Source organism: Mastigoproctus giganteus, chromosome 1, assembly GCF_048544385.1.
Source record: "Mastigoproctus giganteus isolate SK-2022 chromosome 1, ASM4854438v1, whole genome shotgun sequence".
NCBI classification, from domain to species: Eukaryota; Metazoa; Arthropoda; class Arachnida; order Uropygi; family Thelyphonidae; genus Mastigoproctus; species Mastigoproctus giganteus.
This window is the reverse complement of record NC_143575.1, coordinates 146,488,781-146,504,293: the sequence shown is the minus strand read 5'-3', so window position 1 is coordinate 146,504,293 and position 15,513 is coordinate 146,488,781. Positions and strand designations below refer to the sequence as shown.

Genomic DNA, 15,513 nt, shown 5'->3' with positions numbered 1-15,513 from the left:
GCACTTCAATATTTTCTGGTATTTCAGTATCTCCTTCATTTGAAGAAATATTCCAGTCAATATCTTTTACTGAATCATCAGAGTGGAAATCTTTTTCATCTTCAGAACTACTACTAAGATTTTCAGCAATTTCTCTTAGTTCCTCTTCTTTTCGTAATTTTCTTTTAGCCATTGCTGTTTAGATTTTTTTTTTTTTTTTTTACAACACACTTGTACAAACTTTCGGAGAAACACAATAATAATGAAGATAATAGAGTGTGCTAATGAACTTGTTTTCACAAAATCTCTAACGATACTGACAAACTTATTGCAATGTTTGAGAGTTTATTTTATCGTGATTAGTTTTATTGTAGCGTGTGCCACGCGTGCAACAAACTAATCACAAACGACCTTCACATGTATGCCGTAATAGCGTCACACATATGTGGCCGACACAGCATCTCAAGAAATAAAGTAACCTAATGGGCCACGTTGGCTACATACATGCGACACACAAAAAAAGATTCTTTTTTGATATTTTAAGCGAAAAAACTACATAACACTGACATTTCGATATTTATTTTAGAATTACTAATCAAATTGTTTACTAAATATTTTTTGGCCCCGGAGAATTTTTTTTCTTAAACGAGCTTGGTAGTCAACGTGCTAATCCAGCACAGTATAGGCCTAATGACTCTGATGAGTATAATAAACAACTCTACAGAGAAATAGAGTGGGCCAGTAAATCAGAGTGTATAATTATAATGGAGGATTTTAAATTCCCAGATATTGACTGGAATTTGTGGGTTGGTCACTCACACACTAGCAAGGTTTTTGTGGATTTATTGGATGATTGTTTTCTACAGCAGCATATTCAGGAGGCAACTAGAGGAAGTAATACTCTTGATCTGATTATCAGTAGTGATTCTTCATGCAATAAGAATCTGCAGATAAAGGAACTACTAGGTGGCAGTGATCACAGTGTGCTGAAGTGGGATTTACTCAAAGAGGTGGCACCTCCATAGTCAGGTGGACAGGAGCAGCTGTGCGTAGCACACGCTTCTTTATTAGACCGGGATTCGAGCCCACAACAACCAAATAGGGAGGATGCGGTAAGGTCAGGAAATGACAACCGCATATCCCCGGAGCAATATGGCCTTAGTTGCTAATGCTCCTAAAAACCAAATAACAAACAAACAAAACAAGACAAACTCAAAGAGGTAACTACAATCAGGGGTAAAGGTAAGGGATTTTGCTTTTGTAAAGGTGACTACGGTGGTCTGAGACAGTATTTAAAATCTATACAGTGGGACAAACTGATGATGTTACCAATGGCAAATTCAAAATGGGAAGCATTCAAAGAATTAATCTTGGAAGCTACCAGGCTTTTCATACCAACTAAGAAATATTGTTCAAGGTTTATGTCTAAATGGATGTCAGATGAACTAATGAGACATGTGGAAGAGAATAAAAATCAATGGGATACATATTAGGATAACTAAGTCACAAAGGAGGTTAGGCAGGCAAAGGCAGATTACGAGAAATCTTTGGCAAAGGATGCAAAGAAAAATAGCAAAGATTTCTTTACTTATGTAAACTCTAGAAGGAAGGGGATGAATTAGATTGGTTCACTTGATATTGATGGGTCAACTGTTGATCATCCTGCTCAGATAGCTAAAAAACTAAATGAGTAGTCTGCCTCTACATTCACACGAGGAGTTGTTCAGGGAGGGGAATAGCAGAGGTGAATTAAACTCTGGCAGTGAGCTAGATGATTTTGCAATAACTGACAGCAAAGCGGAAATTGTTGAAGATAAACATAAGAAAGGCATCTGGTGTGGATGGGATCTATCCAGTTATATTAAAGGAGGCAGCAAAAGAAGTAAGCAAACTCTGAGCCATAATTATGAGAACTTGCTTGGACTCAGGGGCTGGAACCCATGGACTAGCAATGTGCAAATGAGAACCCAGTTCAATAAAAAAGAGGATCAAAGGGCAACACAAGTAATTACAGACCTGTTAGTTTAATTTCTGTTCATGGGAAATTAATGGAGGCACTGGTTAAAGAAGCACTGCAGGATCATCTAGACAAGAATTCAGTTATAACTGGGACACAGCATGGGTTTGTTAAGGGGGAAGTCTTATCTGACCAATTTCGATACTATGATGTGGTAAAAGGAACTGGATTCAAAGAATAAAATTTATATCATATATTTGGATCTTAGAAAGGCTTTTGATACTGTTGCACATGGAAGACTGCTGCACAAATTGGAGCAGCATGGCAATGGAGACAAATTGCTGCTATGGATAAAGGGATGGTTGAGTGGGAGAACACAGAGAGTGGTAATCAATGGACACTGCTCTTTGTGGACTAATGTTATTAGTGGAGTCCCCAAGGATCAGCATTGGATCCATTGTTGTTTTCTGTATTTATTAATGATATTGATAGTGGTATATCAAGCATAATGTCCAAGTTTGCAGACAATATAAAGGTTGGCAGGGTTGTTGTTGCTCAATTGTTTAATTTGCCGTTAAACAATTAATGACAGTATGCTACTGCAACAGGATCTAGAAAAGTTGAGCAGATGTGCTGAGAGGTTGCAACTGAAGTTTAACATTGACAAATCGAAAGTACTGCAGATGGGAAGCAGTAATCCCAGAGTAACATATTAACTGTTGGAACTACACTGACAGTGGTAGAGAATGAAAAGGACCTGGGGGTAATTGCACAGACAGATATGAAGTTTGCTGAGCAGTGCAGACAGTCTGCAAGAGTAGCTCATGGTGTCTTGTCAATGATATAGAGGAATTTTTCTAGCAGGGATAAGGAGGTGATTATCCCCTTGTATAAGGCAATGGTCAGGCCACACCTTGAGTACTGTATACAGGTCTGGAGGCATAATTTAAGAAGGATGTAGAGCTGCTGGAACGAGTATAGAGAAGGGCAACAATTTTAGTGAATGGAACAAAGGCTTGCTCTTACGAAGAAAGGCTTAAGTTTTGCAAATTACAGCGTCTGGAGACTAGGCATCTGCGAGGTGATCTGATTGAGGTGTATAAAGCCTTGAATGGTTCCTTGAATTCTTCCTCTTTCTCAGAATAATCGCCTGAGAAGGCATAAATTCAAATTGAAGAAAGAGCATTGTAGGACAGATGTGCGGAAGTTTGCTTTTAGCCAACGGGTGGTTGATTGCTGTAACAAACTTCCATCTGTCGTAGAAGTTGATAGTCTAAATAGATTCAAGGCAGAACTAGACAAACATTTGGAGCGAGTGGATGGGTGAAATGAGGGTTTTTTTTTTTTTTTTTTTTGGCTGATGCTATATAAGCTTGCTTTCTTGCATCATGTGTCTTTACTAATGCTAATACTATAGTCACCTATGTGAAGAGGGAAGCAAAAATTTGTATTTTCTTATCTACTTGTCCCCACCCCCTCCCCTCCCAGCCAGTGCAGCAAAAGCCTCTGGCTTCTTTGTTCTGAATGCCTGTTACTATTACACTTTATTTATTTTTTATGCATATTTAGGGACAGATTGAATAACATTACATAACACTCTCTCATTTATTTCTCTTACTTTCATCATCATACAGACAGCAGGTGCTACCTAAATTTAATAACTACCAATTTTTTTTTTATATTAATCACAAATATTCACTCATTTTTATAACTTAACCTGCAAGAATAGCAAATTTAATTTTTATATATATATGGAGGGTTGAGATTCATAGTGGTGTAAGTCAGTCTATTCTGATTTTTGAGAACAATGCGTTTTGTGTTTGCATTCATAAAAAACTCAAAAAATTTAATTTAATGAACTGTAATACACCTGGAGGTTAAAAAACTTTAAAAATTTACATGAGCTTAACAATTTTTGTTAATATTCAATTTTTTGGTCAATTATGTTTCTAAGTAGTTTACCTATTTTAAAATGGTAAATTACTGTAAGGAGATGACTGTGTTATATCTCTCCCTCCCAGCTAGCAGTTTTCCAACCTACCTAACATTGCCTTAATACCATTATCAAATATTATTGTATCCCTCCTATTTAAGTATACATCATCCCATAGAAACAGTTTCTTGCTAACAAACACAGACCATGCTGTGAAAAATTGTAATCCATGAGCCATGCAATAATTTTCCAACAGCCTCTCTATCCACTGACAAACTGATTGACAAGGCTCATAATGTGCTCCCTTCCAATGCATCTGGCCAGAATTGCAGATGCCTAAATTTAATCCTAATTTACTACTTTTTCACTGTTAAGTAAATCCTCAGATATATTGTTAATATCATTAGTGTTAATGTGCAACAATATCACCTTTTGTGTCTTTAAAAACGATAGCTGATCTACAAAGTCATTAATTTTGGCTCTTATCAGACATACCCTAGTCCTACTCCACCTTCCTTTTTCACAAAATTCATTTTCCTGACAATAGTTACTTCCTGTGGAACCGTGTTTTCTGCCAAGGAGAATTTCATCATGCTGTTTAATGCATAAGTGTAGTCTATAGTGTTGTGCTAGGCAGCTGAGTAATTGATGGATCCCTCTTTTTTTTTTTTTTTTTAATTTCAAGGTCATCAACCCTGTTCCTCAATCTCTCAATATAAGCCTATCAGAATGCTGAATTGGTGGTTAATTTTCTCACACTTTCTGCAATGAGAGCACACAAAGACATTCCATTTGGTCACATGTTTCACTGCATATACTCTATAAAACCACCATTGACAGTTATCTCTCAAGTAAATCCATTTCCATTATTTTGAGCTATTTGTTTTGCTAGTCTTGGGGTATGGTTCTAGTCTAAATTTAATTTAAAACCACAGCATGAACTAAGAGATAGGAGTGTAATAAATCTACACTATTCCTAGATTAGTGTTCACATAAAGTGAATGGTATGTTTCACTTTCTAGTTCCTCATCAAACCATTGATGTCTTAATTTTCATCCTCCTGTACAGGAATTACTTCCTTTTGAATACAGTCTACTACGTCAACTGCCATTAAAACATCTATATGAAAAATGCTGCAATGACTAGTTGTACTGGGCCTCTTTTTGGGAACCAGGAGACTTAAGCATTGGTTTTCACAACAATTTTTCAAAACACTAACTACCTGGAACACAAAATATGGGATGGAAAACATAATCAGAAACACAGGGACTAAAATGAAACTCTAATCATTCAACCTACCACATAAAGGAACATCAAAAAAATAGGGAGAGTCATCTCATCCTTAGATTCTTTTCACTCAATTCAGAACCCACCCCATCCTTCAGAATACCACATCTAACCACAATCCAGCAATCATCCCTCTCCAGCCACAGGTCTAGCTAATTCAGCAGACCAATGCATATTCTAGCACAGGGGATTTTCTCATATTGACTGCTTTGGAATCCTGAATGAGAGCCTCACACCCCAGTGCATTCAGGATATCATGATTCAGGATTTTAGCCCAACTAGTGGCAAAGCAACTGGCTTGTAACAGACCACTGAATCACACAGGCAATCATCACACTTCCTCAGCCAAAAATCAGTCTACCTGTCAATTTCACCTCCACAGTCTCCAAGAAGAAGTTTCTCTCCACACTTTGTTCCAATCTCCAGACATATCATTTCAAAATTGTCAGCCCTTCAGAATGGATGCATGTAAGAACTTTTTTCCTTAAAATCCTTTGTTTTTATTTTAAAGATTCCTGCATGAATAAGAATCAGTGCAAGTCTTACAGAAACATTTGCTTCCCTATTTATGTTAAATTTCAACTAAATTATTTCCCCCTAAATAAACTAGCAATATTCCTTTTCACAATTAGTCCTGCCTTCTTATATACTAGTAATTAAGTCCTTTTTTTGAAAACTGATTATATCATCACAAGATTTGGCTAGTTCAATATGAGTTTTGATTTTGAATGCACTGATAATATTTAAAACATAAGGATTGATATTTGGTCATATCATGATTTCCTGTTTGAATATATATTTTTTTCGGCATGCACTGAAAATGGGACAGGATTTCTAATATAGTACTGAATCACATTGAATTAAACTAAAATTAAAACACTTTTTGGTGTAATCAGCATGAAATTTCAACAGAAAATAATTCCGTAAAAAGGCTTTCTGTGATTGGGAATCATAATGAAATAATATGCTTGATGCAGCTCCAGCAAAGAAAGACAAAATAACTATACAATTGATGGGGAACCTTCTCTACTCAGACATGCTGGAAAAATGATGGGGGTGTTCTCCAAATATTTTGTAATTAGTTCTTTGTCTCTTTGAAGTTATCGTTAATTCAAAATTTGCATAACCCAAAATGAAAGAGTTAATTTCTCACATTTTGGTAATCATATGCAATCCTTATCTGCAATAACACTGTATACTGCTGAAAGTGAAACAGATGTTAGATTACACCTTGACCAAAAAAATAAGTGTTTATAGTCAAACAGTACTTTTGCTCCAAGTCATATGTGAACATCAAAGACAATTAGGAGAAATATATACTGATTCACCAATAGAAAATAAATCAATTTCACATTTAGTAACCTGTTTTTGTGAAACAGCTAGCATTCAGTAAAAAAAAAAAAAAAAAAACCCTCTATGCCCTCATGCATGTACTCAAGGAGGGGGTGGAACAACAATTCTTCAACATTTATTATAATTAATTAATAATCTTTTACTATCAGATTTTTAATCTATAGTAAAAGAATTAATAAATTTGAATTACTGATATTTGATTTGCAAATATTACAACATCCAGTATACCAGCTACATCAATGATATTACTTCATGCTATACCACAGTGCCATTTTTATAAGGGTACACGGTGCAAACTTCTTTTTTAATTGAAACATATACATATATTACCTCACCGTGTCAGAACAACATATAAGATAACAATATGCTTAGCTGCAAACTAAAACAATAACCGAGACACAAACCTTTCTTTGCCCTTAGGATTCTCCCTAATCGCTGTGCCTCCTGCCTTCGGGAACCACCATGACTTGAAATCTGAATAAGAACGTTAGCTTCGGGTAGATCAAAAGAGGTATCAGCCACCTTAGATACATATATAGTGTTTACTCTAGGATTATATTTGAAATTTTGAAGAATCTGCATCCGTTCTGCTTGAGAAGTTGGCCCATAAATGTATGGTCTAAAAGAGAAATTAAAATTTTATTACAATAGGTAAAACTGTAAAATGATACCAAAGCTATGTAGAGCATTTGTGAGCTTGCTAACATAAATTTAAGACAAGAATGTCTTAAGAATTTAAGACAAATTTCTCCATAAGAATGAAAAAGAATGGAGCTTATATTATTTACAGATAAAGGAACCACTAAGTGATAGTGATCACAGTGCACTGATGTGGGATTTACTTAAAGATATAATTATCATCAGGGCTAAAGGAAAAGGTTTTTGCTTCCGTAAAGGTGATTACAGTGGGATCAACTGATGATGTTACCAACAGCAAATTCTAAGTGGGAAGCATTCAAGGAATTAATTTTGGAAGCTACTAAAAGTTTCATACTTATTAAGAAATATTGTTCAAGGTTTAGGCCTAAACGGTTGTCAAATGAACTAATGAGACTCGTGGCAGAGAAGAAAAATGCATGGGATGCATATAAATTATCAGGTGACACAGAAGCCTATGGCAGATATAAGCTAGTCTGTAATCAAGCGCATTATAGCCTTAGTCGCTAATGCGCCAATAAAATCCAATCCAATCCAATCCTGTAATCAAGTCACAAAGGAGGTTAGGCAGGCGAAGGCAGATTACGAGAAATCTTTGGCAAAGGATGCTAAGAAAAACAGCAAGGATTTCTTTACTTATATAAACTCTAAAAGGAAGGGGATGAATCTGATTGGTCCACTTGATATCGATGGTTTGACTGTTGATGATCCTGCTCAGATAGTAAACAAACAATGAGTATTTTGCATCTACATTCACACATGAGGAGTTATTAAGGATTGAAAATGCCAGAAGGTTATCAAATTGTAGCAGGGTGCTTAATGATTTTGTAATAACTGAGAGCAAAGTGGAGGAGAAATTGTTGAAGTTAAGCATAAGAAAGACACCTGGGGTGGATGGGATCTATCCAGTTATATTAAAGGAGGCATCAAAGGAAGTAAGCAAACACTTAGCTATAATTATGAGAGCATGTTTGGACTCAGGGGAGGTCCCCACAGACTGGAGATGTGCAATTGTATTCCCAATTCACAAAGGGGAATCAAAGGGTGACCAGAGTAATAACAGACCAGTTAGTTTAATTTCTGTTCCGGGTAAAATAATGGAGTCACTGGTTAAAGATGAATTTCAGGATCATCCAGACAAGACTGCAGCAATAATTCAGACACAGCATGGGTTTATTAAGGAAAAGTCTTGTCTGACAAATTTGATTGGATATTATGATGTGGTTACAAAGGAACTGGATGCAAAAAATAATTTTGATATCATATACTTGGATTTCAGGAAAGCTTTTGACACTGTTGCACATGGAAGAGTACTGTACAAATTGGAGCAGAATGGTATTAAGGGTAAGTTGCTATAATGGATAAAAGGATGGTGGAGTGGGAGAAGACAGAGGTGGTAATCAATGGGTGCTGCCCTTCGTGGGCTAATGTTATTAGTAGAGTCCCACAGGGTTCAGTGTTGGGTCCATTATTGTTTTGTATATTTATCAATACTATTGATGAAGGTATATCAGGTTTAGTGTCAAAGTTTGCAGATGATACAAAGGTTGGCAGGGTTGTTAATGAGAGTAATGGCAGTGAGCTACTGCAACAGGATCTAGAAAATTTGGGAAGATGGGCTGAGAAGTGGCAACTGAAGTTTAACATTGACAAATGTAAAGTACTGCATATGGGAAGCAGTAACTCCAGAGTATTGTTTCAACTGTGCGGTACTACACTAACAGTTTGTTTTTTAGGAGCATTAGCAACTAAGGCCATGTTTCTCTGCGGATATGCAGTGGTCATTCTCTGACCTTCCGCATCCTCTGTATTTGGTGGAAACGGGATGAAACCCCGGTCTAATCAAGAAGTGTGTGTGCTATGCACTGCTGCTCCTGCCCACCTGGCTACGGAGGCGCCGACACTGACAGTGGTAGTAAGTAAAAAGGAACTGGGGATAATTGTGCAGGCAGATATGAAGTTTTCTGAGCAATGCTAATGGTCTGCAATTTCTGTATGTCATTGACAAGGCACATGGTGTCTTGTCAATGACATACAGAAATTTTTCTAACAAGGATAAGGAGGTGATTATTCCCTTGTATATAAGGAAATAATCACCTCCAATGGTCGGGCTGCACCTTGAGTACTGTTTACAGGTGTGGAGGCCCTCATCTTAAGAAGGATGTAGAGCTGTTGGAATGAGTACAGAGAAGGGCAACAAGATTAGTGAATGGAACACAGGGTTGCTCTTATGAAGAAAGGCTTAAGTTTTGCAAATTACAGTGTCTGGAGACTAGGCACCTGCGAGGTGATCTAATTGAGGTGTATAAAGCCTTGAATAGTTTGAGCATGCTCAATGCTGATGGGATTCTTCCTCTTGCTCAGAATAATCACCTGAGAGGGCATAAATTCAAATCAAGGAAAGCGAGTTGTAGGATAGATGTGCGTAAGTTTGCCTTTAGCCAGCGGGTGGTTGATTGCTGGAACAAACTTCCATCTGTTGTTGTAGATGTTTATAGCTTAAACAGATTCAAGGCAAAAATTGACAAACATTTGGAGCAAGTGGATGGGTGAAATGAGAAGGGAGTATGTGTTTCTTTTTTTTGGCTGATGCTATATATCACATATGGGCAACCCCCAGCCCTCTACTTCTTTTGATCCAGCCCTAATCTATTTCAGCAAAGTTAGTCTGATTCATGGTGGGAGAAAACATGGTGTTCTACTAACTCACATTAAGCTGATGTCATATGACTTGCACTAAACACACCAAGGTCTCTTTCTCACTTTGACTGACAACGTGTCAGTTCGGTGCCTGCGGTGTAGAAGACAGTTTGTTTGTTTGACAGTTCTGAATATCGCTTATAAATTTGGGACAGTGTCAGGGGTTATGTCAAAAAAAAAAAGAAAAGTACATGCAGGGAATCGTCAATTTCAAGACAACTGGACGGAGAATTATTATTTTATTCTGAATAAAGGATTTCCTGTATGTTTGCTGTGCAAGGAATCCGTATCTGTCAACAAAGAATACAAGGGTGACACGAGTAACTTCAAGACATGCAGATCACCAAAAAATTGGACAACTACAAAAAGATGAAATACAGAAGTTGAAGAAGAACTTGGATACCCAGCTGCAAATGTTCAACAAGCAAAGAATGCAGCACCAACAGCATTGTCAAAGCCAGCTTTGTGGTAAGCGAAAAAATTGCTAAGCATTCTAAGTCATTTGGTGAAGGAGAATTTATCAAAGAATGTCTGCTGGACGTTGTAAGTATAATATGTCCTGAAAAGAAAAAAGACTTTGAGAATATTTGTTTGTCGAGACGTACTGTTGTCCGACGGATAGAAATTATGGCTGATGATATCAAAAAAGTTTAAAAGAGAAGATTGCTAGATTGAAAGCATTTTCAACTGCTTTGGATGACAGCACCAATGCCTCCGATACAGCACAACTAGCAATATTTCTTCAAGGAGTTAATGCGGATTTCAACATCACAGAAGAATTTTTGGTGCTTCGGCCGTTAAAAGGAACAACTACCGGTGAAGATATATTTGAAACAGTCAACACAGTCTTCAAGAGATTTGGGCTTAAATGGAGTTCACTATCTGGCATATGCACTGATGGAGCCCCTGCAATGGTTGGTGCATGGAAGGGATTTATTGGAATAGTTCATGAAAGAGAAATAGAACTACAGATCCATCAGGAAAATTTAACAAATTTTCACAGAAGCCTATGGCAGATATAAGTTAGTCTGTAATCCGGTCACAAAGGAGGTTCGGCAGGCGAAGGCAGATTACGAGAAATCCTTGGCAAAAGATGCTAAGAAAAACAGCAAGGATTTCTTTACTTATATAAACTTATAAAGGAAGGGGATGAATCTGATTGGTCCACTTGACATCGATGGTTCGACTGTTGATGATCCTGCTCAGATAGCAAACAAACTGAATGAGTATTTTGCATCTACATTCACACGTAAGGAATTATTAAGGTTTGAAAATGGCAGAAGGTTATCAAATTGTAGCAGAGTGCTTAATGATCTTGTAATAACTGAGAGCAAAGTGGAAGAGAAATTGTTGAAGTTAAACGTAAGAAAAGCACCTGGGGTGGATGGGATCTATCCAGTTATATTAAAGGAGGCGGCAAGGCAACTAAGCAAACCCTTAGCCATAATTATGAGAGCATCCTTGGACTCAGGGGAGGTTCCCACGGACTGGAGATGTGCAAATGTATCCCCAATTCACAAAGGGGGATCGAAGGGTGACACGAGTAATTACAGACCAGTTAGTTTAAATTCTGTTCCGGGTAAAATAATGGAGTCGCTGGTTAAAGATGCATTGCAGGATCATCTAGACAAGACTGCAGCAATAATTCAGACACAGCATGGGTTTGTTAAGGGAAAGTCTTGTCTGACAAATTTGATAGGATATTATGATGTGGTTACAAAGGAACTGGATGCAAAAAACAATTTTGATATCATATATTTCGATTTCAGGAAAGCTTTTGACACTGTTGCTCATGGAAGACTATTGTACAAATTGGAGCAGAATGGTATTAAGGGTAAGTTGCTACAATGGATAAAAGGATGGTTAAGTGCGAGAAGACAGAGGGTGGTAATCAATGGGTGCTGCTCTTCTTGGACTAATGTTATTAGTGGAGTCCCACAGGGTTCGGTATTAGGTCCACTGTTGTTTTGGTTATCAATGATATTGATGAAGGTATATCAGGCTTAATGTCGAAGTCTGCAGATGATACAAAGGTTGGCAGGGTTGTTAATGACAGTAATGGCAGTCTGCTACTGCAACAGGATCTAGATAATTTGGGCAGATGGGCTAAGAAGTGGCAACTGAAGTTTAACCTTGACAAATGCAAAGTACTGCATATGGGTAGAAATAATCCCAGAGAAACGTACCAACTGTGTGGTACTACACTTAAGGTGGTAGAAAATGAAAAAGACCTGGGAGTAATTGTGCAGTCAGATATGAAGTTCTCCGAGCAATGCAGACAGGCTGCCAGGGCAGGTCATGGGGTTTTGTCAATGATATATAGGAATGTTGTTAGCAGGGAAAAGGAGGTGATTATCCCTCTGTATAAGGCAATGGTCAGGCCACGCCTTGAGTACTGCGTACAGGTCTGGAGACCTCATTTTAGGAAGGATGTAGATTTACTTGAGCGGGTACAGAGAAGGGCAACAAGATTGGTGAGGGGAATGAAGGGATCCTCTTATCAAGAGAGGCTTAAGTTCTGCAAATTGCAGTGGCTGGAGACTAGGCACCTGCGCGGTGATCTGATTGAGATATATAAGGCCTTGAATGGATTGAGCACGCTGAATTCTGATGGGATCCTTGTTCAGATTACGAACCTAAGGGGGCATAAATTCAAATTAAGAAAAGACAGATGTAGAATAGATGTGCGGAAATTTGCCTTTAGCCAGCGGGTGGTTAATTGCTGGAACAAACTTCCATCTGTCGTTGTGGAAGTTGATAGCTTGAATAAATTTAAGGAGGAACTGGACAGGCATTTGGAGGGAATGGTGTGATTTTTTTTTTTTTTTTTTTTGGCTGATGCTGCATAAGCTCATACATTTGCTTTCTTGCATCACATGCCACTACTACTATTAACTTTATTAAGTCAGGTGCACTTAATCACCGCCAATTTAATCAGTATTTGGTAGACCTATTTTTGGATTATGAAGATGTCTTATAATCGTGAAGTGAGGTGTGTGATTTAGCATTTCTTGTAGATGTCACCGGATTCCTAAACGAACTGAATCTCAAATTGCAAAAACAAGGACAATTGGTTCATGAACTGCATGGACATGTCAAAGCTTTTTTTTTTTTGTAATAAACTAAGATTTTTGGAAAGTCAGATAAGAGCTAAAAATTGTTATCATTTTTCTACTCTAGCAACTCATAAAAATATCCCTTATAATTGTTATGGAGAAGAACTGAAGGCTCTAATAGAGCAATTTGATACAATATTTGCTCGTCCGATGGATGCTGATGTAAATAATGTGCCAGAAAATTTACAGATGCAACTTATTGAACTTCAGGTGGATTTAGTGCTAAAATCACAATTTAACAACATTGCATTGACGGATTTTTATCAATTTTATTTGGTGGAAGAAAAATATACAAATTTACGCGCCTTTTCAAGAAAAATCATTTGTCTTTTTGGCAGCACATATATGTGCGAACAGTTTTTTTCGAGGATGAAATACAATAAATCAAAAATTCGGACAAGAATAACAGACGAAAACCTCAAATTCTATGCGATTATCCTTAAGTAATATTAACGTCAATATTGATAGTCTCTTAGTTCAAGTACAAGGCCAATCTTCACATTAAATTGTTATGTTGTTCATTATATTATAAAATTTATGTAGAGCTTTATACCAAAGCATTATATTATAAATAAATGAAATATGAACTAGCAACTTGTTTTAATTCATTTAATATTAATTTATTTTATTTAATAATTTTGTCCGGCCCTAGACTTGGAGACAGAATGATAATCTGGCCTCCAAACTAGGAAAGGTTGTCCATGCCTGCTACATATGATGCATCAGATGCAAGGGCACATGATGCTTTCTTTCATCATGTGCCGTTGTCAATGCTAATCTCCTTTGACTTGATTACATACCAGCTTATATCTACCATAGGCTTCTGTGTGACCTTCTGTGTCCAACCTCATTTTAATGCATCCCATGCATTTTTCTTCTCTGCCAAGAGTCTCATTATTTAATTTGACATCCATTTGGGCTTCAACCTTGAAGATTATTTCTTAATTATTACAAAATCATTTAGCTCCCTGCAAGAGTTTGATAAACTTCTGGCCTTCACTTCTTTACAGAGTTCCTCATGTGCGAATCTAGAAGCAAAATACTCATTCAATTAACTGCCAACTCTTAAACTATCTAGAAACATACCGTCTGATTAACAATCACCAGTATGTATTCCATCAGTGTCGATCCACTGGGATATTCTGGCTTATGTTACCCATCTATGAACAAATCCAATGAAAAAGTTTGGTGAAACTCAATCCACTGCTCTTGACATTTCAAAAGGATCGTGTTTGGCATAAAGGTCTTCTAAATAAGCTTCCATCCCATGGTTTACCTGCTGTTTTTTGTAATTGGATATCCAGTTTTCTCTCTAACCACTAACTGGATAGTAGATGGCTCTCTCTCTCTCTTCTAATTTCTCCACTAATGCTGGTGTTCCCCAAGATTCACTTCTTTCCCCCACTCTTTTCCTCTTATATATTAATGACCTTTTTCCATTGACCGGAAATCCTATCCATTGTTTTGCTCATGATAGTACATTCTATTCCATTTTCCAGTTTGGGAAACCTCGCAATGCTCAATGAGCTTTGACTTCTCGAATATCCGCTATCAATTCCTTAAATGCCGATCTCCAGGTAATTCTCCAGTGGGGCAAAGAAAACCTAGTTGATTTTAATCCTTCTAAAACTCAGTCCTGTCTTATATGTCGCAAAAAGGATTCTACTGCTCCTATGCTTATCTTTGGTGACACTCCGATTTCTAGGCAAAATTATATATCTCTTTTGGGGATTACCCTGATTTCTAATCTCTCTTGGCACAAGCACATTACAAATATTGCTTCCTCTGCATCTAAAAAACTTGGTTTTCTCTTTCATTCTCAGCGTTACTTTTCATCCAAAATAAATCTGTATAAATAAATAAATAAATAAATAAATCTGTATAAATCGCAAATCCGCCCTACCATGGAATATTATTCCCACATCTGGGGTGGTGCCCCCAAAACCTCTCTCAGGCTTCTTGATTCCATTCAGAAGAGGGCAGTTAGGTTATTTAATGATTCATCTCTAAGAGAGTCTCTCCACTTGCTGTCTCATAGACGTACTGTTTCTGCTACATGCCTTTTCTACAGTACTTCCATGGGCACTGTTCTTCTGAATTGGCTTCTATAATTCCTGCTCTCTTTTTCAAAACATTCCGAACATGTGCTACCACCAGCCAAAATTCATTTACTGTCCAACTTCAAACTCACGAACCAACTTTTGATCTTCCTCGTTTATTCATTCAACTGCTGTTTTCTGGAACAACCTTCCTTCATACGTATTTCATGAAAATTATGGCCTACAGAAGTTCAGTTCTAATGTCAACAAATATCTTCTTTCGTTTTCTCAACCTCCAACCCAAGCATGGTACTAAGTACTATAGGTTCTAATACTTCTCGTGTTTGGGGTTTTCATAAAAAAAAATAATAAAAAATCAGTTTGTCAACTACCTCAGCAGGATCATCAACAATTGAACCATCGATATCATGTGGACCAAACAGATTCATCCCTTTCCTTCTACGGTTTATATAGGTAAAAGAGCCTTTACTG

The 15,513-nt window shown here is 37.2% G+C and overlaps 1 protein-coding gene across 6 annotated transcripts in view; it reads right to left on the bottom strand.

Moving 5' to 3' along the window:
• The window catches only part of hay (ATP-dependent DNA helicase hay), a 461,732-nt gene that overhangs the window by 55,385 nt on the left and 390,834 nt on the right, over positions 1-15,513 (bottom strand). For all 6 annotated transcript variants that reach the window (XM_090382541.1, XM_090382513.1, XM_090382523.1 and 3 more), the window contains one exon: positions 6,914-7,128. In XM_090382541.1, the coding sequence (XP_090238667.1) occupies positions 6,914-7,128 (215 nt within the window). The remainder of the gene's footprint in view (positions 1-6,913; positions 7,129-15,513) is intronic.